General features: G+C 38.3%; 3 protein-coding genes and 1 pseudogene across 3 annotated transcripts; 2 read left to right on the top strand and 2 right to left on the bottom strand.

Annotated features, from left to right (window-relative positions):
- The first annotated feature begins 1,384 nt into the window (after positions 1–1,384).
- LOC145905654 (uncharacterized) lies at positions 1,385–6,654 on the top strand. Its single transcript, XM_082992947.1, has 14 exons — positions 1,385–1,593; positions 1,744–2,275; positions 2,333–2,423; positions 2,503–2,700; positions 2,768–2,932; positions 3,025–3,199; positions 3,354–3,454; positions 3,625–3,785; positions 4,805–4,886; positions 5,117–5,218; positions 5,267–5,455; positions 5,551–5,665; positions 5,731–5,755; positions 6,309–6,654. The coding sequence occupies exons 1-14, from the start codon at positions 1,488–1,490 to the stop codon at positions 6,652–6,654; spliced, it is 2,388 nt and encodes a 795-aa protein (XP_082849073.1). The 5' UTR covers positions 1,385–1,487.
- Positions 6,655–11,597: 4,943 nt separating this feature from the next.
- Positions 11,598–12,288, top strand: LOC145905565 (uncharacterized; annotated as a pseudogene).
- A 1,123-nt stretch (positions 12,289–13,411) lies between these two features.
- LOC145905473 (carboxypeptidase A2-like) lies at positions 13,412–16,642 on the bottom strand. The gene is made up of 12 exons (XM_082992720.1): positions 16,553–16,642; positions 16,380–16,480; positions 15,876–15,996; positions 15,711–15,812; positions 15,388–15,486; positions 15,220–15,330; positions 14,774–14,864; positions 14,427–14,488; positions 14,223–14,360; positions 14,021–14,105; positions 13,841–13,949; positions 13,412–13,502 (listed from the first exon to the last, which is right to left on the bottom strand). Exons 1-12 carry the CDS (start codon positions 16,640–16,642, stop codon positions 13,412–13,414), a joined length of 1,200 nt encoding a protein of 399 aa, XP_082848846.1.
- Positions 16,643–18,164: 1,522 nt separating this feature from the next.
- Positions 18,165–23,506, bottom strand: LOC145905381 (carboxypeptidase B-like). The gene is made up of 13 exons (XM_082992604.1): positions 23,442–23,506; positions 23,238–23,313; positions 22,976–23,076; positions 21,762–21,882; positions 21,404–21,505; positions 20,816–20,914; positions 20,119–20,229; positions 19,812–19,902; positions 19,484–19,545; positions 19,076–19,213; positions 18,635–18,719; positions 18,467–18,578; positions 18,165–18,246 (listed from the first exon to the last, which is right to left on the bottom strand). The coding sequence occupies exons 1-13, from the start codon at positions 23,504–23,506 to the stop codon at positions 18,165–18,167; spliced, it is 1,245 nt and encodes a 414-aa protein (XP_082848730.1).
- Positions 23,507–25,378: the final 1,872 nt, after the last annotated feature.

Genomic DNA, 25,378 nt, shown 5'->3' with positions numbered 1-25,378 from the left:
TCTTCCAACAGCCCCTCCGTCCAATTCTGAATGGCAGTTAAGGCCACTTCTGTCAAATTACATTCCGTTTTAAGTTGTGAAAGTGATAAGGCCATTGTGTCTTTCCTCTTTGTAATATTGGCAAGAGTATTTTTATAAGCTGTGATATCAAGATCAGATTTAAAAATCAGATCATCGGTTGTTTTTCTACCCTTGGACGAACATGGAATCATATCAGAATCAAGCTCATCTAAACTTGACTGTGGATCGTCATCATCAACGGCATAAACCACAGCAGGGTTGCCATTTGGCCGTCTTCACGGCCAAATTCCAGAAATTTGGCCGTTTGAAAATCGGCCTGGCCGCGAAAAAATCGTTTGGCCGTAAGGCAGATATTTGGCCGAATTTGGCCGAATTTCACTTGGTACTATATAAATGCACAAAAGGCATTGCTGGTTTCAGGTTATCAATAGATTTGTGGACGATTGTGTTGTCATAAATATGTCTCCGAAAAATTGTTACGTCATAAACTAATCTTGACTGAGTTGGTAAAGAATTATGCTGCAATCGTAATGTTTTAGCAACATAACCGGTTTTGAAACCACTGATAAGCATATAGATAACAGTGTTTTAAACATACAATTTACGAATTTATATTCGGCTATATAGTCGTTTCTGTAGAAATCATCAAACTTATAACGTGATTTGGCCGAATTTTGGCCGTAAGAGAAAAAAAAATCAAAAAAAGTGATTTGGCCGAATTTTGGCCGTGAGAGAAAAAAAATTGGCCGTCAAGTGTTTTGACCATCTGGCAGCCCTGAACCACAGTATCATCAGGCAAATCAGTGTAAGTTTGGAGAATGTCTTGTTGGCAATTAAATGCACTTTTTGGCGAATTTCTGTACCAGGATGTTGGCAATTTCCAAGGCTTTGATTTGTGATGTTTTTTTACGTGCTTTCGTAGGGAAAATTTATCATTTAAACGTTCGCAACACCCCTCAATATTGCAAACCAGCTTAAAGTTGCGATCAAATACATGCGCAGAAAAAATGTGCCTTTTAACCGCCACAAACGATTTGAAATTTTTGAAACAAAAATTGCAAACAGTTATTGTTGATTCCTCCATTGTCAACTTCTGGTGTGACGGTAAAATTTAGTACTTGCTAAAAACCCACGCCATAAACAAAAAGGCGCCAAAGTCGAAATCTGAATCACTTGGTTTCGCAATCGCGAAAATGGGAAAAAATACTAAACTTGTCTACATGAGAGAGAGAGAGAGAGAAACGAGAAAAAGGCGAGTCTTACCTGACTTGTCTACGTAAGTATTTTTTCCCGCGCAATGCACCTCGTGTTGTCGCTCAGACGGATTTAGCAACGCAACTCGTCATTCGTTGTGCATTTGCAAACAGTTTGTATGTGGCAATTTAAATTTTTCCTGTGTCCTCTAATCCTATTTCAGGGCGTGATTTAAGTGAAGCTGAAAAAAATAATACTGCCTGCAACCTACAATGGTCTCTATAAGTACAATGGAATTGGTAGAAGTTATTCGCCAGATACTAAAATCGGAAGATGTTGATTGCTTGGAATGTGAAACTGTGTGCAATGCCTTCAAAGGTTTGTTTTGTCAAGTATATATTGTAATCTAACGTTTTCCTATGCCTCAATTTTATTAAAACATATCTTGGTAAGGTAAATCATGCCCCAAATATGTGAGTGAGATCAGTCAAGCAGTTGAAAGGGAAATGATACTTCTTATTTATGCAGATGCAAAAATTGACGGCCAAGCAATGACAATGATAAATAGCATTGATGTTTTTGCAAGGCTTTTGCCCAATGTACCATGTGGTTACATGATCAAGATATTTACAGCATTTAAGGCACAAATGAGTTTGGGGGATTATACTAGATCATTGTCTAGTGCTAACACGGAGTCAGCATCTTGCGCTGACACAGAGTCAGCATCTTGCCCTGACACAGAGTCAGCATCATGTGCTGACACAGAACCAATTTTTTCAAGTTCAGATGCAGAAGATGAAATGCCTTCAGACATAGATAAAGATAGCAATGGGCCCACAATACCTTATGAAGGCGCCAAATTTGATGAAAGCCTTGAGGAGTATTCAGATTGCAGTTTTGTGTCCAGTGACTCAGTGAAACCAATCCCAAAAATGTTTCCTATCGACTTATGTAACTTTGGCTATCATGCAAAAGAATTGCTTCGGACAGGAATAATAAGTGAAATGGGGAAAAGAGAAATAACTTCTGAATTGATCAGAGTAATGAGAGAGTTTGAAAGGTGTGTTGATGCAGCCAAATTTTACACTTAATAAAGCCTTTCATAAAATCTTTTCAGGCATCCTGGAAGAAAAATACGCCAAATGGCTGTCTTGGCACTTATACAACAGGGAAAAGCTTGTCTTACACTCAGTACAGATGAAGCGAAGGTCTGTGTACATTTAACGATATTTGGTTTAGTTTTAAAAAAACATGATGTATGGTTGTTAGAAGGTATTATTTGTACAGGTGTTTTGGCTAAGAAAAATAAGCCAGAAAATAAACAGCCAAATGAAGCAAGTGCGAAAATTGAAAAATGATAAGCCATTATCAAAAAGACAGAATAATAACAAAAGTGGAGTGGCAAACACACGTGCTGCAAAAAGAAGGAAAGTGAAACGTGTTTCCATTAGTACAGATAAATCCACCAACATTGAAAAGCAACAGGTAAATTTATGGACATTTCTATGCATATTTTGTCCCAAGTATATGTATCAATCAAATTGTGGTTTAGATGCTTCAAACAGAATTTTCAAAAGCTCAAGTGCTCCGAAACCAAAAAGTTATCTCTGAGCTCATGACCGAAACATTTGAGTTTCGTAAGCAGTATATTTTGGAAGAAAATCCCACACCAAATTTGCTTAAAAAGGAATGGCCGGCTTTATTTTTGTATGATGAGGTAAAGTTGCATATTGTTTTTAATTAGTTTCACTACAGTATCATTGTCAAACTGATATATTTCAAAAAAAAAAAACATTTACAATTTTTCAGCTCATGAGAGAATTTTCAAGATGTGGAAGTTGGGAACAAACTGAAAAAGAACTTGAAAGCAGTGCAAGGCCACTTTTTACCAAAATAATACAATATGCTCAAGCTAGGCCAAAGAAATCAATGTCTATAACTAAGGTTCTTCAACATCTACCTGTTGACGAGCCGTATCCCATTGGTGAGTTGCATAATATTTGAACAAATCTAAAGTTTAGAAACTGATTTTAATGTTGTTAAACCATTGATAAAAAATGTCTTTGTGTAAATATTATTGAAAAGTAAACAGTTTGTACAGTGGACACCATAAAGTTATGATATGTGATTTGTTTAAGAAACTGTAATCATCATTGGGGTATGGTTACTATGTAACCTGTTACGCTGCAACACCAAAAAGGAATGTGGACCCGAAAAATACTTGATCGATCTTTGCCCGGTAAATCATATTTATATGTACATAATTAGCCTAGGGTTCTGATGAGATGGTAAATGATTAACCTGTTTGAAGTCGAATATTAATAAACATTCATTTTCCAAGGCTGAGATGTGTAATTGTAATTCAGATGTACTTGTAATTCATTTTTCTGCTATTACTTGTATTGACAGGCCAACACTACTCATCATGACATCTTCAATGAGATACCTGATCGTCTTCAGCCTTTTCTGGTAGTCTACGGATCAATTACTATCCCTAAGAAATATTTAATCTTCTGTGAGAAGGTGGCAACTTTAGAAGTGAAGTCATTGATCCAGGCAATCATTTCAATGTTTGCGTACTATTATGTGCTAAATTACGAATATTGTCCACATGTGCTACGTGCTTTGCAGTTTCTACAATTGTATTGGTTAAAGATGTATGTTCCTGGGGCTTATAGTAGTGTCAAGGAACTGGCAATGTCTTTAAACCTCATTTAGGCACTGTAAACTGTAATGTAACTACAAAGATTAAAGTAAATATTGCTTGATGTTTAAAAACTAAAACTAACGAGAGCTGAGACAGTGGTGCACACTGTTTCTACCTGCAAGGTCTCATTACTGCATCTGGTGACTGTGGCGGACACCGTGCCTGCTGGTTAAAATGCTAGATTAGTGCTGCAGTCACCAGATGCACTGGTGAGACCCTACAGGTCGAAACAGTGTGCACTACTGTGTGCAGCTCTCATTGATTTTTATGGCTCTAGTATGTACTTGGACAATTTGATTTCAGCACCTGTACGATATACATTTGTGCTATGCCACAGCTTTTGCTTCTTTTGCGTTTGTTGTGTTCATGTGAAACGCTGCAAATAAATTGCAGTCTATGATTATCACGTTTGCATTTTATATCCTCAATTACCAGGCAGGATGCAGTAACCCAAAAGTGGCATGATGTTTGGTTCTAGCAACCCAAAAAGTTCCTGTGGTGTAATGCATTAAGTCTAAGTACCCAAACTGAATTTTGGGTATTGAACAATAAAAACCCAAACTGTATTGTGGGTATTGAACACTAAAAACCCAAACTGTATTTTGGGTATTGAACACTAAAAACCCAAACTGTATTTTGGGTTTTTACAACCCAGTTAAGTTTATTGGGTTTCCCCACGAATGAACCCAACATGGTTTGTGGCAAACACCCAATATGTTTGGCCTCTAGACACCCAATTTTTTTTTCAGTGTTGTGGAGGGAGCCGTTCCAAGTTCTCCCTGATCGCATTCTTTTCAAGTTTGCATGTTCCCTGGGGGCCTATTTGCACCCCGGGGTACTTCGTCCACTCGCCAGAATTATTTTAACGCTGAATTCCATTAGGCATGGGGTATCTGTCAAGTCTGCGAGTCGAGTGATCGGAATCAGCAAAGACTCGAGGCCGCATGATGCGCCGAGATATCGGGTACTACGTGGCTCCTGATTTCATCAATATAAGCAAACACAAACAGAAAGTCATTGTCATTGAGAAACCATTTGTGAACGGCGAAGCATTGTCGAATATCGGAGAAATCGAAATGCTATGGAGAAAATTATTCAAACCTGGTTGAATGTTTGCACCCAGCCAAAGGTAAAAGCACTTTTGCTAATATTTGAATTTAATTACATGTGTTTATTTTGTTTACTTGTTTTCAGTCTACAAGAGTGGAGAAGTGTGGCTTGGGCATATCTGGGAAGCAAACAATGTGGCGAGTTTCTGTTAACAGCAATGCTCAGAAATACGCTTTGCCTTATGAGGTAAAACCATCTAAATCTTTTTCTATTGACTTTTGGCATGCAATACAGGAACTTTTGTCCTTTCTTATCATTGAAGACTTCAAAGTTGTGGTCATAGGGTTTGGCACCAATGACGTTCTCGCAATGAAAGGTGACAACCCTGTGAATGGCGGCATTAATGGAATTGGAATTTATACGCGGATTCATGTTGCAGATTTTTACACTGGATTATTGCCTTCGACCAAGAAGCCACGTTTGGTTGATTGAGAAGTCAGCAGAGGAAATCAATCTTCAGTTTATTGAGGGTAGCATCCCTTCGCAGTTACTTGGTAACGATGAAATCCATCTCTCAGATGAAGACGTCTGCTGACAAAAGGACTGTCCAATCCCGAGAGGTGGTGGTCAAGGCTTCTCCAGGATTTCCCCCAATTAAATGCGGGAATAGTGGTAACGCCTGGTCCACTGTCGGTGAGTACAAATGTTACAAATATGTACGCAAGAACTATTACAATAACGACATTATGTTATACTAGAAATTCATCAAACAGACGGGAGTCGGTGAAATCAAGGCCAACCTTCCGCGATAATGTTCAGGAAAGAACGCTGCAGGTAAAACATTAATCTAATACAGTGGTTCTTAACCTGGGTTCGATGGCCATACGTTTTAGGGGTTCAACGAAGGTTCAATGATTTTACAATAAATCAGCGAACAGTTCAGTCGTATGTTTCTTTTAAATTAATTGCAAAAACAAAAATATTTAGTTTTTATAAGTTAAGGTAGACATGGGGAGGTTGGATTGTGAACGAATTTGAAATTTCCGTGTCATTTTTGTCATTTCTCCTCGAACCATCTTTCATTGTATTGTAGTTGCGAAAAAAATATAACATCCTGCATGCGAAAATGACTTTTCTTCGACACAGTAAGCCAAATTCAATAAAATTGTGTTAGATTTGGATTCCGTTTAATCTGCTCTTTTTGCTTATCTTATTACTAATGTAACCGGGGTTCGACGGATGCAGAGGATGCAAGGGGTTCGGCGGGTTAAAAGGTTAAGAACCACTGATCTAATATATTATAACTTTGTATGTTTACTACATTTGTATTTGCTAGGTTGACAAACCATCGTACCTACGATGGGCTCAGTACAGCGATTGGCTTCAGAGTCCCTCTCAAATGTGAGGAGGAGGAGTACCAAACTGCCCACCAGACCACAACGGAAAGTGACAGAAGCATCGGAGTCGGGATGGAAGGTTGCAACAAGACGAGGAGGAAGAGCGTCGGATTACTAGAGCAGCGAGGAGTTTCAGCCCATCCCAACATCTGGGGACGCCGAGAAGACCACCCAAACACCGCCCCAGTGAAGAAGTGCACGAAGAAAGAGACGCCCGACGCCAAGAAGACCGACGCCATGGAGACCGTCTCGCCTCCCGTAAGCAGAATTCTCAAAGTAAACTGACAATAGATAGACGTGTTTGTAAAAGCATTATCCACGTTGTCAACATTTGATTCTCAAAATTCGAAACCTCAAAAACTTTTGGCCACGTAAAAATAACAAAAATCGACGATCGCGGGTGCAAAGTCAAAAGCGAAATCGAATCCCAAAGAACAATTTTTCGAGGTCGAAAGAGGTGAACATTACGTGGAAAACAATCCTAAGGACGATTTCGATTGTGTTACCAGACGTATTAAAGACAGATATGGTACAGGAAAGGAATGGCCGTAATTCTTTCGACGCGCATTGAAGGACCGTAATACGTACTTTTCTTTCGCGGTTAAAGAGCAAAGACTGTATGTTGCGCAAAACACGGGCCGCTTTTTTCACTGCAAATTTCGGTGCACATTCGTGACTTGTCACCGTGTGGCATCGATCGATCGATATGGTATGTTTAATAAAGCTGAAAGTGAGGTCAGCAACCACCTGTGGAAAAAATGGGATCATCATGTTAATTTGAATTCGCGTAGTTGCAACGTCAAATCCAAATTGCTAATTATCGAAGCAATATACATCCAGCACCACAAACCATCGTTGAACGTTGATGACAGCTCCCAAACCCCTATACCTGTTCAACATTTAGGTCCTCACTGTAGCTTGACGCATTGCAACTGATAACGTCGTTGCTGCTTTCACGTGACGCGAATCCGGCATGTTGGTTGGTGTTGTTGTTCTCGCTTCTTTGCTGCGTTTAGCTCATTTCATTATGGTACTGATGATGAACCCAGTAAGAGTTCGAAACGTCTACTTTATGTAATATGGTCAACAACATACTAGCTTTGGCATTTCTATGTAGATATATCAATATTAGTCCTGAAAAAAATTGAAAATCCGTTAAAAAAAAGTGCAGTTGTGTGCGTTTAAAACGTTTTCTCTACAGGAAAAAAAGTTTTTCGACTTGTCGCTTTTGTCGAAAAAATAATCCTGTGGGCGTTGTAATCTGCTTGTTTTGCAAGCCGCATGTAATAATAGTGAGTCCTCTTTGTGTATCTCCCAGCAGCAAAATTATATAACGCTGTATTACATGGTTCTTTTGGGTTGGACAGAGATCTTGGGCTTTTTGTCCTTGTGGTCACACACAATCCTTGTTTAACTTTTCATATTTGATTTATCAAGGTATATTCAGATAAATTATTGGGGAAGGGGAAAAAGACCTCCACAGATAAAAATACGTCAACACCGTAAAACTTGTGTACAGAATGTACGCCAGCAAGTATCTCCATGTCTGTACAGACGCGAAATGTGTAGTTAGTAGTAATTGTGGCACCTGTGTTGACTGGTATATTACTGTAAACTCGCTTGAAAAAAGGCCAGTGATTACCGAATGACATCGGCCACAATTACGTTCACGAATCGATCATCTACATCTGTACTGCAGATCCTTCTATATACATCGTTTACAAGCTTTCGTCTGCGGCAATGTTCGCATTATAAAAATGTTGTTCGGCATGTTCGATAAAACAGCGAAGCCGTTGATTGTTGTTTTCGGAAGCATTTGTTTTCTCCTGCAGCAACCGCCAGACCACCGTGGTCAGAAACCGGTTGCAGCTGATTTAAGTCGCCGAAAAAAATAACTTCTGGATGGTGTAAATGTTGACGCAGGATTTTGTGATGCGTACGGTTTGAGACATCATAGAATCGTGGTCTGGCGAATGTATTGTGTATTTGGTAATCTTTCCTGTGTCTGTTGCTTTTCAATAGTAGATCATGCGGGTTTTTGCATAGCTTTTGTTTTGGGCCACTCCGAATATACAGTTTCCTTCACTTCGCTCCTTATTCAAAAAGAATATTAGTTACACCTAATTAGGATCCAAAGAGAGGCATTTTTCGTGAAACCCAATGGACTTTACCCGCTAATTCTGCCAAGCCCTTGGCTGCGCTAGATAGTAGATATAGATATATCTGGGGACGTAGGGACATAGGGACAACGGGAATCTCGTTAATCCATTCATGCATATCACTTAACTATGTGTAAGTTGACTCTCTTCTTTGGGTCCAGTATCCGCTAAAGTTACGACAAACATTTTGTATATGTATGCTCATTTCGTGCGCTTCACGGCCCGGGTTTGTTAATTTACGCAAAGATATGTAGGGTTACAAAACAGCCTTTCGTCAAATTCAATGAAAGAAATCTGTCAAAAAAAAGAAAAACATCCAATTCAAAATTATTTTACTAAATATAAATTTATACATTAGCAATAGTGTGGAAACGTCCTCTCGCTGTCTCAAGAAGTAAACATTAGCACTTCTTATCTTCGTTGTAAAGACAGTTGTGAGCTACTTTATCTCAATAGTGTACCTTGTCTCTGTTGGTAATGGCCGGAATTTCGCCGGTTCCGTGCTTCCAACGACTTTGGGCACAAAGATGGTTCGTGCCTGTTGGATGCGGATTGAATTTCGCCCTTGATTGGGATCCTCGTCAATGCTCACATTCTTTGCTGAGGCTTTAAAGATGCTTGTTACAATTGTCGTAAGCCATCCACATACCCTTTGGTCAAGTGCACCAACACGCAATCCGAGGCATTTAAAAGGAATCTTGAACCAAGAAAGTGGGCACGAAGTTGCCCCTGATCTTAATTCGCTTTCGCTCATCAACAAACCAACGCTTCCTCTTCCCATCATCAAATATGTGGAGGTAGACGCTCTTTCTTCTCACATAAAACAGAGCTCCTCGATACAATTCCTCTTCTATATTATTCAATTTCTTTAACTTGCCGTGTCAGTCTCTGGTATATGCCTATAATGCTTGCTGGTGCACTGTTTTTGTAAGAGACTGACTGGTAAATAACTTTATTATAGCACGAGCTTTCGCGTGCTTTATCTCGCTTCTTCTATATTAGGTTCTTTTTGTTTTAAATTGAGCACTGTTTTTTAACCCATTAGGCTCGTCGCAATGAGGTGGATGGTATCTTTTTTCAAATAGTTTAGTTGTTTGGCAGTGCACTCATGCACCATGGCCACGAAATAGTACAGAATCTAGACTTCCTTCCACAGCCCTCGATGACTTACACAAGCCGAAGTAGTCGTTGGGTCAGTTTGTAAACCAAATTTAATGTGACTTTAACTGTGGTTTTAGGGGAGTCCTCCTCTCTTTTCTTGAAAGGCTGTCACAAATTAGTTTTCTTCACTTAACTCCTTATTTCAACAGAATAATATTTACTTCAAGCAAGTTATAATCCCAAGAGATGTATTGTTAGTTAGCTCAAAAGGGTCTTTCTCTAATACGTTTCCAAACCGTCTTCTCCTGTTTATTTCTTGGCAAAAACGCGCTAAAGGCATATATGCGTTAACATATACATTTGTTGTTCGTAGCAACGTTTGGTCGCTGCAACCATTTATATGTTCTTGGTGTGGGTTGTTGCTTTTTGAGTTGCAGAAACATTTTTTTGCAATTTTTCTCTCCTTGATGAGAGATTGGCGTTAAATCTTTTTATTTAAATTGATGCAAATGGCAATATACCGTCCCTCTTCTGTGATACTTAAATCTGGAGAATTGTCGAAAATATTTTGCCAGTGAGTGTTTTTTTCCAGTAATACATACTAATTCTGACATCACATGCGATAAGAGTATAGATGTTGGGTAAAGTGGTCGCAACTTTCTCCGTTTTGTTCATCCGATGTTGCATTCACAATACCCGAGGAGAAATAACATTCGTAGGGTAATGGAGAATCGACAAGGCCGCATGTTGTCATTACCTATATAATGATAATTTACAGTAAAAAAAAGTAAAAAAAAATTTTGACCTTTGTGTGCCCATAACTTTGCTGTTTCTCTCGATGGATTTCGATGATTTTAGCACAAGTTGCATAGAATGGCATGTAGTTTCAGAAAATATTAAAAAATTAAAAAAATTCCGACTATTTATGAAACGGATATTGTAATAAATCGGTCATAACTACTTTTATCAAACCGCGGCCACGACCATTCATACACCATTGGAAACTATATTAAAAACCCTTTCCAACCATACCAAACTTGTTTAGTCTAATTTTCGCATCTGAATGAACGCCTACTGATCGAATATTAACCACACTGGAACCAGAAACGCATTTCAAAGCGATATTTTAATTGTAAAATGCGGTGTAAATTTGAATTTTGTGGCTGCGTGGCTGACGTTGGTTTAAAATCAATGGCGTTGCGCTGTTTTTCTGTCAGCTATTCTACAATACCACGACACAATGTTGCAACAGTTAATCGTGCTACCTAAAAGGTGCCCGTTTAGAAAACGTAAAAAAATAATTAGAAAACTGTGGCGTTTCTAAAAAACAATTGGAATATTGTAAAGGTCTAGATGAAGACTTTTGGCTTGTGGTAATAGAGATGGCGTAACATCGAAATCCGTTTTACAAAAAGCAAGAAATGCGGCTATTAAAATTGATGGCGCTTATTTCGATTGAAGAAAAGCAAAAGAGTTCTGTTCCGAATGAGAAGAATAAATTACTCGGCACTTTACAACACGTTAACACGTCGCCTAGTATAATGCTGTGGTCCCAACAATCTTTGGAAATTTTTCACTAATGAACTAAGCACGACATAATGTATATTGATGCGTTGTAAAAAACAAAAATCATTCGCATTTCTACGCCTATGAAATTGTAGTAAAAAATCCCACCCTAGGCACCTTTAGCTGTTGCGACATTTGTCACCAATAGGCATAACGTCACATTAATTAAGTGATTAAAATAAATTTGCCTTGATAAGACTTATTATTTGCGATGGTTCCATGGCGATAATTCGCGCTTTGTTGACGGAATACATGATAGGGGATTTCGAATCGTACGTTAATGGGTTTTAATCTGTTGTATCTGGAGCGGCCACCAACAGACAATTACACGAAAAACCGTTTCATATAATAAAAAATTTTAAGAACTTTGTGGATTAAAACAAAAAAAGCCACATAGAATCTATGTATATTGTGGCACTGTTGGTGGCCGCCACCAGTATGGAAGAAATCGGCGACATTTTGTTTCACGCAACACGGGTTTTTGCGCAAATGAACACGAAATAGCTAAAGCCGGTTGGGACGTTTTTGAGTAAAAAAAATATACAGAGAAACAATGGAATATTGCGCCACGTGGTCTAAACAGGTCAACAAGAAGAAGACGAACAAGACTCATTTTTAACCAAGTTGCAATGAAAACCGATTTTAACAGCATTTCCAAAAGGTAGTTATTGCAGCGAAATCTGGGTTTTTCGTCATCTGATTCAAACCCAACCAATGCGTTCTTCAGTCCAAAAATAATATCAAAATTTTGTGACCACTATCTTCCGAAAATTGCGCTGTGGTGCAGTTTGTTGTTCGGGGTTTAGGTCGGCACGGGAAGAGCACTGCGTACAATACTTACACAATTTTTTTCGAAAAAGTTTCCCTAAAACCCTACCAAACTTTGTGCAATAACAACAGGACACAAGGCGTAATGGAAAAGAGTCAACAAGAATTAAAACGTATGAGATTGGAAAGGCGCAAATTAAACGGGTTGCACGAATTTGCTGAGCTGTACGACCAAAAACATATCGCCGTGGTTCGGAAATTTATGGATAACGCTTATCGTCCTCCAATAAAGCGAAAACGTAAATTAATCCTAAAAGAGGACTAAGAGAATGGGGTAAGAAACCAAAAAGTTGGGAAATATTTTCAAACGCCTGCGGCAATTTTGCGTTCTTCAGATATAACAAGTAAGTCCAACAAATTGGATAAAAGCGCAAAGTAAATGATCATAAATGCTTTGCAAGCGCTTTAAAACAACATTGTTTGGCCCGACGGTGCTGTGCAAATGATATGTCAGCAATATTTTCTTTAAACGAGCAGGACTATATAAGGAATTGCTTGACACAGGCGTTTGGCTCAATGATAAACATATAGATTCGGCTCATCACATTTTGCAGCAGCAATTCCCCCACATAGACGGACTGCAGCGCGTTTTAGCTTACTCCCGGCTAATGGACCCCGTGCCCACTTACACCCCCCCAACGCATATTTGTCCAAATTATTAATGTGCACGATGATCATTGGGTTACGTCGTCAAGTGTATTCTTTTGAAACATAATACCGCGAATTATTTACGCATTGAATTTCCGAATGTATAAAGGCTTTTATTTGCAGAAGAAGATTACCGCTAGCAACAGCTCATTCGATACGGTTTCTTACTATCATCCGATTCCGATTAATGCAAATAAAACAAATGAAGGATTTAACATACGGCCTTGTGTTGAGTTTGGACGTTGTAATAACGTCATGAGAATAGTGCAGACAATAACGTTTTCTTTACGTTATGTAAACACGTGAAGACGACGAAGAATGCGTGGTTGTGCTAACGTTTCTATGTTACGTTAAAACGGAACATTTGCAAGAAAATAACGTAATAAATAACGTTTTAACAACGTTCATGGTATAGTCTACACTTTTACGTCAGAAAAACGTTTATGCAACGTCTTACCGTCCTAAAAAAACTTTTTATTAACGTTTACAAAACGTTAATTTGTTAGCTGCGGTGTCATATTAAATGTTAACATTTGTCAAAATAAGTGTTAACACCTATACTGACGCATATGTGAGTGGGTGGAAGACGCGAAATTTGTTTTTTTAGGTTTGGTTTGGTTTTGTCCTGGCGACCCACAGGCTACCATACAACTCCTTCTAAGTTTAACATAATTCATTCTCGACACAAGCGCATAATACCGAACCAATCCGTGTTTATTGAAGTTCTATTTTACACAATGTTAAACTCTTGATTCGCATTTTCCGTCTATGATTGCTTGCGCCATGACTCGAAATCCAGCAAAGGTTTCCTGGGCAGTAGGAATAATTTCTCTGCAACAAGTGATAATCATCAGTTCAAACACACAAGTGGGAAGGGTTTAAGTTAAAGTAGGATTCCTAGAGGCTCTTGCCTCCCAGCTATCGAATCGTTGGTACTATTGGTATAGCCACAGTTATAGGACTGCACCGAAGTTAAAAATGGTTGATACTAGTAATAAACCAATTACTGCACTTTCTATTTTAAAACGTAGAAATGCAATTTAAAGCAATACCGATCAAAGTAATGCAAAAAGTTAGTTTCTTATCACAAATATGTGTATGAAAGTGACGAGGTCCCTATTAATCTCCATGCATTTTCAACCCAAGAACGAACACGGAAAAACGACTACCTTTCGGGAAGCAGAAAACCGTAGGTTCCCGTGTCCCTCAATTCACTCGCAAAAGCGCATGGAGTGACGTTATCATAGATATAGTCCGCAGTACTTCCAGAAGCTACATCTACCGGTTTGCAAGATAACAAGTAGTAAAGCTTGGCACAAAAAAAAATTCGTTACGTAAAAACTGCTTACAGATTGTAGTTGAAATCTGTCCAGCAGTGTATATCTTTCCATGAACATTTTTGATCGCCGCCACACTATCGTTAGCGATTTTTGACTAAACAATGAAGAAAATTTTCTTTATCAACAAGGGCCAGTCTCTTTATACTCAGAATTATGAGGAAATCCGTGATTTGTGTTCCTAATGAAGAGGCAACCTAAAAGAAGTGTTTACCAGTGTATTGAAGTTGCTTGGCTTGTCCAACTTGTATCCATACGGAAACATCCACAGCTGACTGTAAGAATGCACATCGACGTACATCTTTGGCATTGGAAGAGACTCCACGAAATTTTTTTGTGCAAGGACACAGGGCTGTATCGCAAAAGCTTATTTAAAGATTCATAAAAAAATCACAATAATTTAAACTTTTAGTTTTACCTCGGAAAATGGAGATGGTCCACAATACGTATCACTGCAAGGCACGGTGCTCGAGCCCTCTCCTTCAAAGTAAAATTTTGTCAGCAAACTAATATACAGCAGGGGGGTCGCCATCCGCCAAGTGATTTACGAGTTTAACAAGCGAAGTGATTTACATATTTGACACGCAGAGTGATTTACGGCAAGTGCATATTCCAATACTTTGACATACGTACAGGATCAGGGAGAAATGGTAAACAGTGAGGTTGGCAGGCAAATTCATTTACGTTTTGACAAATCGTACACTGCATGCCACACGGTGTTCAATAGGTTGCCGACGACCCCCAGCGGTAGATGCAAACACTTACCAGCAAAGTTCGAATCCCAGTTTCGATTTGGATCAACGCCATAACACACGGTACCTGTAGTGTGTGTTCTTGTCTTGCGCCACATGCGGTCCTAATCAGACAACAAAAACGTATAAGCGGGAAAGCACAGTGTGGCGGTCTCTGGCAGCGATTTCGGGGAAACCACAAAAAGCAATCTGAACTTTGCTTGCTCCTTTATTCTGTCACGTGCAACTGGAAACAAAATCTCAAGCAACAAAAATATGTTTTCACAATCCTTCCTCAGTTGCAAAATATATTCGCCTTCATTACGTGTTGTCGGGAATATTAAGGAGACGGTTATCAAACTTATTTTGGCCTTGTCGGCTTCCAACCGAACACGAACAGAAGTTATGGTTGCAATAAGGCAGCGGTTTACTTTATCCGAAGCCAGTTACCATGGTTACTCCAATAACCACTTTACTTACGTCTTCCCATGTATAAACGTAACCGTCAGGATTGGAACTGGGAATAAATACGAAGTCCACGTGGTCGACGAGTGAAGTGACAGCAGTGTCATTGCCGTATTGACTGACAAGCTAAAAGCAACCAGTTTTTATCACAATTCGATCTTTTCAACGAATTTTTGTGCTAACCTGGTATACGGAGTGCATGCAAGTTGCCGGGGATATCCATTCCCTCGCGTGAATGCCACAGTTGATAACAAATTGGGGATTTCCCGACTTGCCGCTTATCTTATACAAAAATACAGACAACTTTACCAGCAACCACAAAAACAAGTTTTTGAGGGGATATTTTTGTTATTATTTTGTAACAACAATAAAATTTTCTATATCATATCTCCACAACAATCAAGCCCAAAACAGTCGTATTGTAATGTTAGCTAATGAAAGCAACCTATTTTATCAAATTTATAGTACTGTTTATAATAACTATAGAGTTATACTATAGTACGTACCGTTATGGCATTAAACTTTCGTCCTTCGTGTGACATTCCGACCAACGATTTCATCGCTAGTTTTGGATATTCAGCTACAACCATGTCGATCCATGCTTGAATCTTCCAAAATATAATTTATAATCACTGTTGACATGAAATGGTCATATTGAAATGAATACCCACGTCGTCAAAATGATGATAAACACCGTAGTTAAAGCTGGCCAGATCCATGACATCGGCATGGGCTGTTCTTTCAGAATCAATGAGGACTTGAACGTCATCGATAAAAACCTCAAAGTCGATTCTGCGTAGGAATTACTATTTACTCTATTTGCCGACTTTTGTGTTTCATGTTTCCAAACTGTCTTTCCAAAGAATTAGTTTTGCAAGTTGTCATGCGTAATACATGTATTTTTAGAAAGTTTTTTAAAGTTCATAGTTCGCTTAGTTTTGGTGATACTAAGAGTAATTAGCGATGCTTGCGAACGAAGATATAACAACACGACACGAAATTTAAGATAAAAGTTTCGAAAAAATTAAACTGCTATTCCTTAATGACAACTCGTAAATCCAATCCAGACGTAAATGGCAGTCAATAAGTAACACAAGTAATGTCACAAAATGTTCCTTAATTTCCGCCTACCACGAAACTTTATGCTTTCAAAATGCACCATTACTACATTTAACCTGTTCTTGCGGAGAGATGCTTTGAATCTTTGAACCGAAGGAGAAGAAATACGGACATCAATAGGAATGTTAATGCCTCGTGGAGGTTTCCAAAAATCCAACTGTTTGTTCACAAATATTTAAATTAAGCACAGTTTGCGTTGTGGCAAACACTATATGATGATTTATTTAACCTTGTAGATATCGTCCAAGATTTGCAAAGACTTAATTTGATCCTCTGTAGTTGGGTAAATGCGAAGAACTTGATCGCTGATATTTTTCATGTAAGAAACGTGTGTTTAGTTTTTTAGATTGAACTAACGTAACAACTTGATCCAAAACCGTTTTTACTTGCCCGGGAGATGTTATAAACAATTATTCGTTACACTGCACCCATGTTATTCGCTGTTATGTTGTTTCTGATATATATATTTCGCCGTTTTAGTTTAATCAGATATTAAGTCTTTTTTGGCCCATAAGACTGTTAGGAGCTTCCTATACTTATTTAAATAGTTTTACCAGTAACCTTGTCTTACACTATCAAATTACTCACCCATTGTAGGCAATCCTTCCCAGAACACTGCCCACGAATAACATGAAAAAGAAAATTTGTTCCCTCATATTTCTCGGCTATTATTGTCGTGCGGGTAAAGACGCTATTGAGTTAATGACCGCAACATGACGATCAATATACTCATAGTTGGTTCAGTCGTGGGAAATAATGCCATATGTTGTTATGGAGCACTGACAGATGAAATGGTTTCCACGGTCATACATTAGTTTCTTGATTTTTGGTTTTAAATCTATTTAGTACATATTACAGGAGTTAAATTATCAAAACTGTATGGCTTAATATATGTCAAGTGTACTGTTTGAGGCTCGGTTCACGCGTCTGTAAATGTTTTCCAATGTAAACCAAACAATCGAATGTAAGAGAAACCAGGACCAGTCCATGCAGCAAAGCGTATTGTGGCCAATCTTCGTTTTCGAAAGTAAGAATTTCTCATGAAATTTTGCGCTTTATTTGCATTTCCGTTCTGTTTTACCACCATTTTTGCTGCAAATTTGTTGATCATAATAACTTGTCATTTAACGCTTTGTACGCTACTTTCATCTAAAAGAACGGTTGACACGTTATTTAAAAAAGGTTTTTATACAAAATTATGTCCTCGAACCTGTTTTAAAAATCGTCAACTCTTAAAAAGACGTGCACCTCGGCCAAGAAGAATTTCGTTGAGGCTCTTTTGAGCCCTATGTTGTATGTGGATTCATACAGTCAACTGTGGAACCATACGGCTACTCGTACAAGTATATCATCCCTATAGCGAAATTATGACTTCAGTAACTCAAAGTTTTATTCGTATAAGCTATTTCCGTCGGGTTTTTGGAGATCTGTCATATTCAATCTTTGGAATTCAATGTAGGTTTTTGGGGCCAATTTAACTTTCTTGTAACTAAACAAATTTTGCTTTGCGTTGCAAGTTTGTTAAAATTTATCCCTGGTCATGTGATAACATAAAGTTCACTTAATTTTTTTTAGTGCTGAACAATAAATTTTAAATCTTACGTTAGAAAGCGGAAAAAAAATGTTTTATTTTGCTCTTTAGAGAGAGATTGTATCAGATAGTATTGCTGCTATCCGCACCACAAACGGATTAATCAACGAGACAGGCCAGATTTCAACTACCATTTGTAAAGTTTTATTCTCCCTGTTTCGCTGTGTATTATCCATGTTACAAAAGACAGGACAAAGAGCGCAGACCACTGCAGCTGTTTAATATTTTTTATTTCTTTAAAGAGTGTTGATTAATTGCATTTTCCATCGATGATAGCTTTTGCCATGACTTTAAATGCAGCGAGTGACTCTTCGGCTGTCGGCTGAATCAACCTGCAATGACGTTTAACAGGTTGTTAACGTTGCGTGGCTTATATTAACGCTTCAAGTACATCCACAGCTTAATTTTTGTATGTTTTAAATAAAGTAAAACTCTTTTGTCAAGAGGGTTTTTAGTTTTACAGGTAATTATAATTTTATAAAATGTTATTGATCTAAATAAAATGTGCGTATATTTGGAAAGTAAGTTTTGTATCACATAGCAACCACATACCTTTCTGGCAGCAAGAATCCGAATGTTCCCGTGTCTCTCAACTCAGTTGCGAAGGAGCATTTGATACCAGTCGAGTCATAGAAGTAATCGGCAGTACTACCCGAGGCAATATCTGTAAAAGGATTTTGAAGTAATTTCAAACTGGTTTTCTCGTCTACAATAACCTACAGATTGTGGTTGAAATCTGGCCTGCTTCGTAGACCATTCCGTGAGTGGTGCGGATAGCAGCAACACTGTCTAGTGCAATCTCGTTCTAAAAAGCAAAAACAAACAAACAGTGGATTTCGATTTCGAAGGCATGTTTGAGATTGTTTCAATAACACAGGTAAATTCATGTTGATATATTATTAGTGAAATTTGAGTTTAAACACAGGAAGTTTTAATTTGGCCTCAGATATATACGTTTTCCAAAGATTGAATACCACATATCGAAAACTCAACAGACATAACTATAGCAATGTCGTATACATAAAATCAAAACTGTGATTTACCAAGGTCACGATATCCCTCAGAAATATACGTTTTCCAAAGATTGAATACCACGTATCGAAAACTCAACAAACATAACTATAGCCATGTCGTATACATAAAATCAAAACTGTGATTTACCAACGTCACGATGTCCTTGGGCATGTTGTACGTGTAGCCGTATGGGTACATCCAGAGTTGACTGTATGAATGTACATCCACATACATCAAGGGATTAGGAAGCGCCTCTACGAAGTTCTTCTGGGCCAAGGTGCACGGCTGTAATTGTATTGTGAGGTTATTTGAATTTTTCTTTTTCAAAATTAGTTACAAGTGATACGCTTTTGTGTTAATTCTTTTTCGAAATTTGTTGGGGTAGAATTTTTGCATAAAACATTTTAAAATTATGCGTTTTATAAGTTACTGTGTCCCGAAGTTGACACTTGTGTATTGTTCTCTCAGAAGAGAGCCCAAAAATTTGCTGCGAAAATGGTGGATAAACAAGACATAAATGCAGATTATACGCAATTTATCCAGAGAAACTTTTACCTCTGAAAATGCAGATGGCCCGCAATATGATTCACTGCATGGATTGGTGCTTGATCCGGCGCCTATGGAAGCACGGGATTTAAGTTACAATTTACATTGGAAAGCATTTACAAATCCGTAAAGCCAGCATTAAACAGTGCATCACGTGTTCAGCGAAATAAGATTTTATTTACCAAAATAACATGCACAGAAAATGAGTTAAATATAATCTGTACACGGAAATTGGATGAAAACCGAGGACGCAATCTTGCAGAGAATACACCAACACACGCATTCGCAATGCATTTTTAAATTGAAGCTGATCCACATAGTTGCTTGGTGAACTTACCGCAATGATTGGAATCCCAGTTTCTGTTAGGATCAACTCCATTACACACTTGGCCGTCGACTGTGCTTCGTGTCTTACGCCACATGCGATCCTGTGAATAATCGAATATCCTTTATTTAATAACCCCAATTCAAAAATGTTTCTAAAACATTTTAAAATATGACGTTATACAAAAATTCTCTTTTAAGAAATTGCAAAACACTTTTTCTGTCAAAGAATCTTTACCATATTTTTGCTCATAGATTGTAAAGGTATTATTTGGAGCAAAGGATAGCCTCATTTTTGCATAGAAACACGTTTAACTCACATCACTCCATGTGTAAACGTAGCCGTCCGGATTAGAGCTTGGAATAAACACAAAGTCAACATTATTAACGAGGGCCGTCGTTGCTGCATCCGTACCGTATTCGGTTACAAGCTAAAAAACAAACATAACAGTTTTTTACAAATATGGCACGATCAAGTAGGGAAAGAATCTCAAAACTACACCAAAAGACGATGTTGGATGCTCCTTGTTACAGTTATGTAATATGTATAAATATCGTAGACTTGATGTGAAAAAAGTTTCTAAATTGATATTTTTACTTCCATGGGATTTTGCTAATTCTAACAACTAGATGAATTTATTTTTTTACTTGATACGTTCCACAGAAGAGCCCTTTTCAACAACATGGTTTAAAACCCATTGATTTCTGCTGAATGTGAACCAATTTGTGCAGAAACCAATTTAGGTTTTGGGTTGGTTTATTTAGTAAATGATAATCACGGATTTTATGTAGGTTCTTTCATTTTGTATTCTATCGAGAGGGTAAGTGCGACGTCAACGTAAACAACGATATGCAGTAAGTGCGGCGCACCAGAGCCTAGAAGGTTCATCAATGTAAAAATGACGGCCTAAAATATAATTGTTTACGTTGACACTAAATGATTTCAGCACTTGCATCCCTGCAATCTCTTTTTTTCTTCTCTATACGGTCCTAAGCAAGAGAAATATGCCACCTTACCTTCATAGCCGAAAACATACAGGTTGCTGGGGTCACCCATTCCCTGGCGTGAATTCCGCAATTGATGACAAACTGGGGTCGACCTGTTCCGCTACTGACCTAGATATATATTGATATCAACCATCAGGTTTCGCAAAACAAGTACACTGCAAATGTAACCCGAACTCTTAAAAAAAGTAATATATTAAATAGTTTCAATCAAACCGACAAAGTTCCGAGTAGAAGTTTTTTTTCAACTTTTTAGAACGCGATGTTGTGTTCAACAAAAAAAATGTTGTCACTGGCATTTTCAGGTTTGTTTTAAAACGTAAAAAACGCGTTGATGAAAGTCAAGCGCATTTTCAATATTTGATAGAAAACGAAGTTGATTTGAACAACTAAAATTAAGTGGAAGAATTTGCTTGGCCGTTTGGTCAGCAAAGTCGTCTTATAGTCACACCAGCTGCACTGATGAGACCTTTTAGGTCGAAACAGTGGCCATCTGTCTGCAGCTTATACACAACTAAAATTATGTTTGGTTTTGTTTTATTGTTATTAGCTGCGACTGCTGTGTTGTTCTGTCTCACGGGCCAACATCTTGCTACTAACCGTGAGAGCTTTGAATGAACGTCCTTCAAACGAAGTTCCAACCACCGCTTCTGTAACCAAATCTGGATATGTGGCTGCCATATCACTTACCCATGCTTGAATCTATAAATACACAACGTTAGTTTGGCAGATATCTTAGATTACTGTATGCAGATCTAGTATTGTGACTGACAACAGGATTTTTTTTTTATTCAAGCAAGATCCCTTCCAATTATTAGTAGAATTTGTTTGCGTCACGTATTATGTCCGAATCGTTGCTTGAGAGATCAAACAACGCCAACTTTAATTTTTTTCTTGCACCGCAAAAAAAAGCACTTAGCATTTTTTAATAATCTCAGCTTGTATTGAACAGTCTTACCTCATCAAAGGTGTGGTAGACTTGATAGTCAAATTCTGCCAAAGACTTTGCCTCGGGATGTGGGGTTCGCTCCGTGTCAATAAGTTCTTGTACGTCCTCAATAAAAACATCGTAGTCAATTCTACAACAACGATGACATTAGATATTAAAATATGGGTAAAAACGTATTTGTGTTGTTAAATTTTGTTCTTGGGCGTTATAGTTTGACTAATTCATAAGAGTTGGCCGCGCGGATTGAGGTCTTGGCGATAAGCCGTTAGAGTAGGCTTTAGGCAGTTAACGCTGTTATCTCTGTTTTACATTTGGCCAACACGTCAAGACTTAACTACCGCTTACGAGTCACACGGCGTAAGAGAACTTTGTTTTATGTATTTTGACCATGAGATAAGTCGTTTAATACGTTTTTATCGCCACCGCATTTTATACCAAGATAACACAATAGCCGGTTTGTGTCCCTGCTCAAATTGCATTTTTTTGTTCGGGTTGGGTAAACTGTTTTTTTAGACCAGTGTTTCCCAACCGGTGGTACGCGACGGCATTTTATGTGGTACGCGAGCACCTTTCCGTAATTTGCGGGTAGGGATTAGAGTTGAAAAAAACGTAAGTGATCCCAAAATGTTTGTTACTTTATACCCTAGGTTACTTTGTAACATTCAAGTAAGTGGAACGCGTCGAAATTGTTTGCCTCAAAGTGGTACGCAACCACAAATAGGTTGAGAATCACTGGTTTAGACCCTTAATGACTCGCCACTAAGAACGTTGGGAAGAATTGCAGGGGCGCCGCACTAATTTCTGTTACAGATATTCGTAAAAAGTTCAACCTTTTCATGAAACGAAAGAGAAAAATTAGTTTCGCTGCTGTCAGTTAGAAGTTAAGTCATAGGACGACAGTTGAAGTGCTAAGACAGAAAGTAAATATCCATTGTCATAGAGTGAGCATAGGAGTTTATGCACATGGAAGGTCATAGGTGTACAAGGACTAAGACAAAACTGACTCAATCACCGGCGTTGTCGGAATTGGGTTTTTTAACCAATCAACTACAAATATTTAGTCGCACAGTCGTAAAGTCTACCTTTCCATTGGCGTTTGTTATTGAAATACATGATTTGAAGGAACAAAACTGGGGATAGAGTCGCAGAATGAAAACCGTTAAAAGGACCAAAAAAAGAAAAGAACAGTTCAGTACACATATAAACAACAACTCACTATATACCTTAGTTTTCTAAGAGCCACTTTGAAGGAGTGGACGGATTCTGAGGCCACACGAACATCGACGGGAACCTTGGCAGCTCTTATTGGTCTCCAGAAGTCCAACTGAATACAACACAAAGTTTACGAATGCAGCTACCAGTTCGACAGTCAGTGATTAAAAGTGAATTTCACTAATTGATTATTTCAACCCCCCCCCCCCCCCCCCCCCTCAAAAACGAGCACGATTTAAACAAAACTTATGGCACTGATATTTTCTATTTTACCTTGTAGACATCGCCCAAGCTTTCCAGGGTTTCCAGCTGTTCATTGGTCGTTGGATGAATACGGAGTACCTGATCACTAATAATAACACACAGAGATATCTACATTGTATTCATTTAGATGCAAAAAATATACCTCGACACTCAAATGAACTAAACCAATCCCATATTTCGTACACAGATACGTATACAAAAGTCTGTTCTCACCCGTGGTAAGTGATGCGACCCAAAGCTCCCACAAAAAGACAGAATAATATGACTTGTGCTTTCATGTTGTGTCCACTGAAAGGAAATAGACTTCCCTGTTGTACAGTTAGTTTATGTAGCCTCGCAATATGACACGCTCAGCACACCGAATGCACACGCCACTAATGCTCCCTACAATGTACATGCAACGGAATAGACAGATGAACAACTTCTCATCGATAACTAACCCCGCAGTCTACGGAATAAGCGAGTAAACAACTTTGGTGTTTGCTCTGTAGACAAACAGCTGTTTCTGGAACGAGCTGATTAAGCGACTTTGCAAAGTTTACAGGGATCTACTAAACAAGGGATTGTTTCACCGAACCTTTTTTAGTGTTGTATATTAGATAGAAGGATAATAATAATAATAATATTTGGTAAGTTTTCTTTCTAAATAAGGACAAATCTTACAAATGGACTTGCCAAAGCATTGTTTTAATTTCATCATGGTGTTGTGGCGTGGTTGTTGTTTATTCGTGTTGAATCAAATAAAAAGCACATGCGTGGCCATGTGTCATGCCGTGCCATGACCGGTGACGCGAAAGAAAATCGAAAGAAAAATGCATAAATTAACATAACCCGTACAGCATTTTATCATATAATTATTGGCTACAACATAAACCTTTGCTCCCCGTTCGAATTTAGCCAGTATCCACTTTAATGACTACTGACCTTAACCATTGAACACCATTTTAAACGATTTTGTTTGGTTGTTTTACACGTTGCATTGGTATTACGTATACGCAATATTTACGAACGCATCAATGTACACATGATACGTACATTCACATTTGCGGATGCGGACAAAATCGGACGGCAATTTTTCCGTGAGAAACCGCTCTACTTTTAATTTTAAAGAACTGTTCTTCTAACATAAGGTTACGAGATTTTTATTACCATCGGCGTTCGTCCACCATCCGGTGAGACTTCTTCAAGGAACAAGTTATCATGTGCTCCACTTTTGTTCTCAAAACTAATACGTTTTTAGTTTGAGAATTGCTGGTTGCTGGGTTTCCTTGTTAATAGCAGGCACAAGTCAGATATAGTGTTGCCCGGGGGGAGGTGTTTTCTAAACTAAATACTGGTTTATAAACAATAAGGTCAATGCTGTTTTTTTGTAGTGGGCTGTAGACAAGGCCACTATTTCGACCTATGATAGGTCTCATCAGTGCAGTTATGTTGTGACTTTCAACGATCTTGTCAGCTAAATAGCCGGCAAGATTTCCACTTTGTGGTGACTATACAGCCGCCATTAACCATTGGGTACCAAACTGGGTAAAACACGCCAGAAACCAACAAAGGTGGGAACACTATGTCCAAATACTTGACTTATTAGGTCAAAACTGCTGCTCTGTCTGCAGCTCACTATAAATAAATACTGGTTTGTTGGGTTGTCATAGGTTGTCATCTGATGAATCTAGAATTTAACTTTAAAACTTTCTGCATTTTAAATGTTGACAGATTTTTTAGGGGGCATGGTATACACACGCCCCCTGATTGAACCTGATGGTCTTGCGCACCTCAGGGCACTGTGCTTTAGACCCCGGTATCGTTCCTTGTTGGCGCGCATTTTCAATTCTTTGTGCTCCCCTCCCCGTTTTTGCTTTTTCGTGATGCTTCTTTCGTCTTTTTGCCTTTATTCACGCGTGACTATTTATCGCCGTGTTGTCGTTTTACTTCACTTGTCCTGATGAAGGTCAGTTGAATAACGACCGAAACGTCGTCCGAACTAGTTTTTCTGTTTGCCAGAAGGGCCTTAAATTACATGGTATACACACATCCAAAAACAATATTTAGTTTTGCAGCATTTTTAAATAAATTATCTGGAAAGTTAATACGAGTGTTTTTGAATCTTGCAATGTTGGTTGTATGAGCCTATATTTAAACCAACTCATTAA

The sequence above is a fragment of the Ascidia mentula genome, chromosome 1 (genome assembly GCF_947561715.1).
Source record: "Ascidia mentula chromosome 1, kaAscMent1.1, whole genome shotgun sequence".
In the NCBI taxonomy this organism is placed as follows: Eukaryota; Metazoa; Chordata; class Ascidiacea; order Phlebobranchia; family Ascidiidae; genus Ascidia; species Ascidia mentula.
This window is presented reverse-complemented; position numbering and strand designations above follow the sequence as displayed.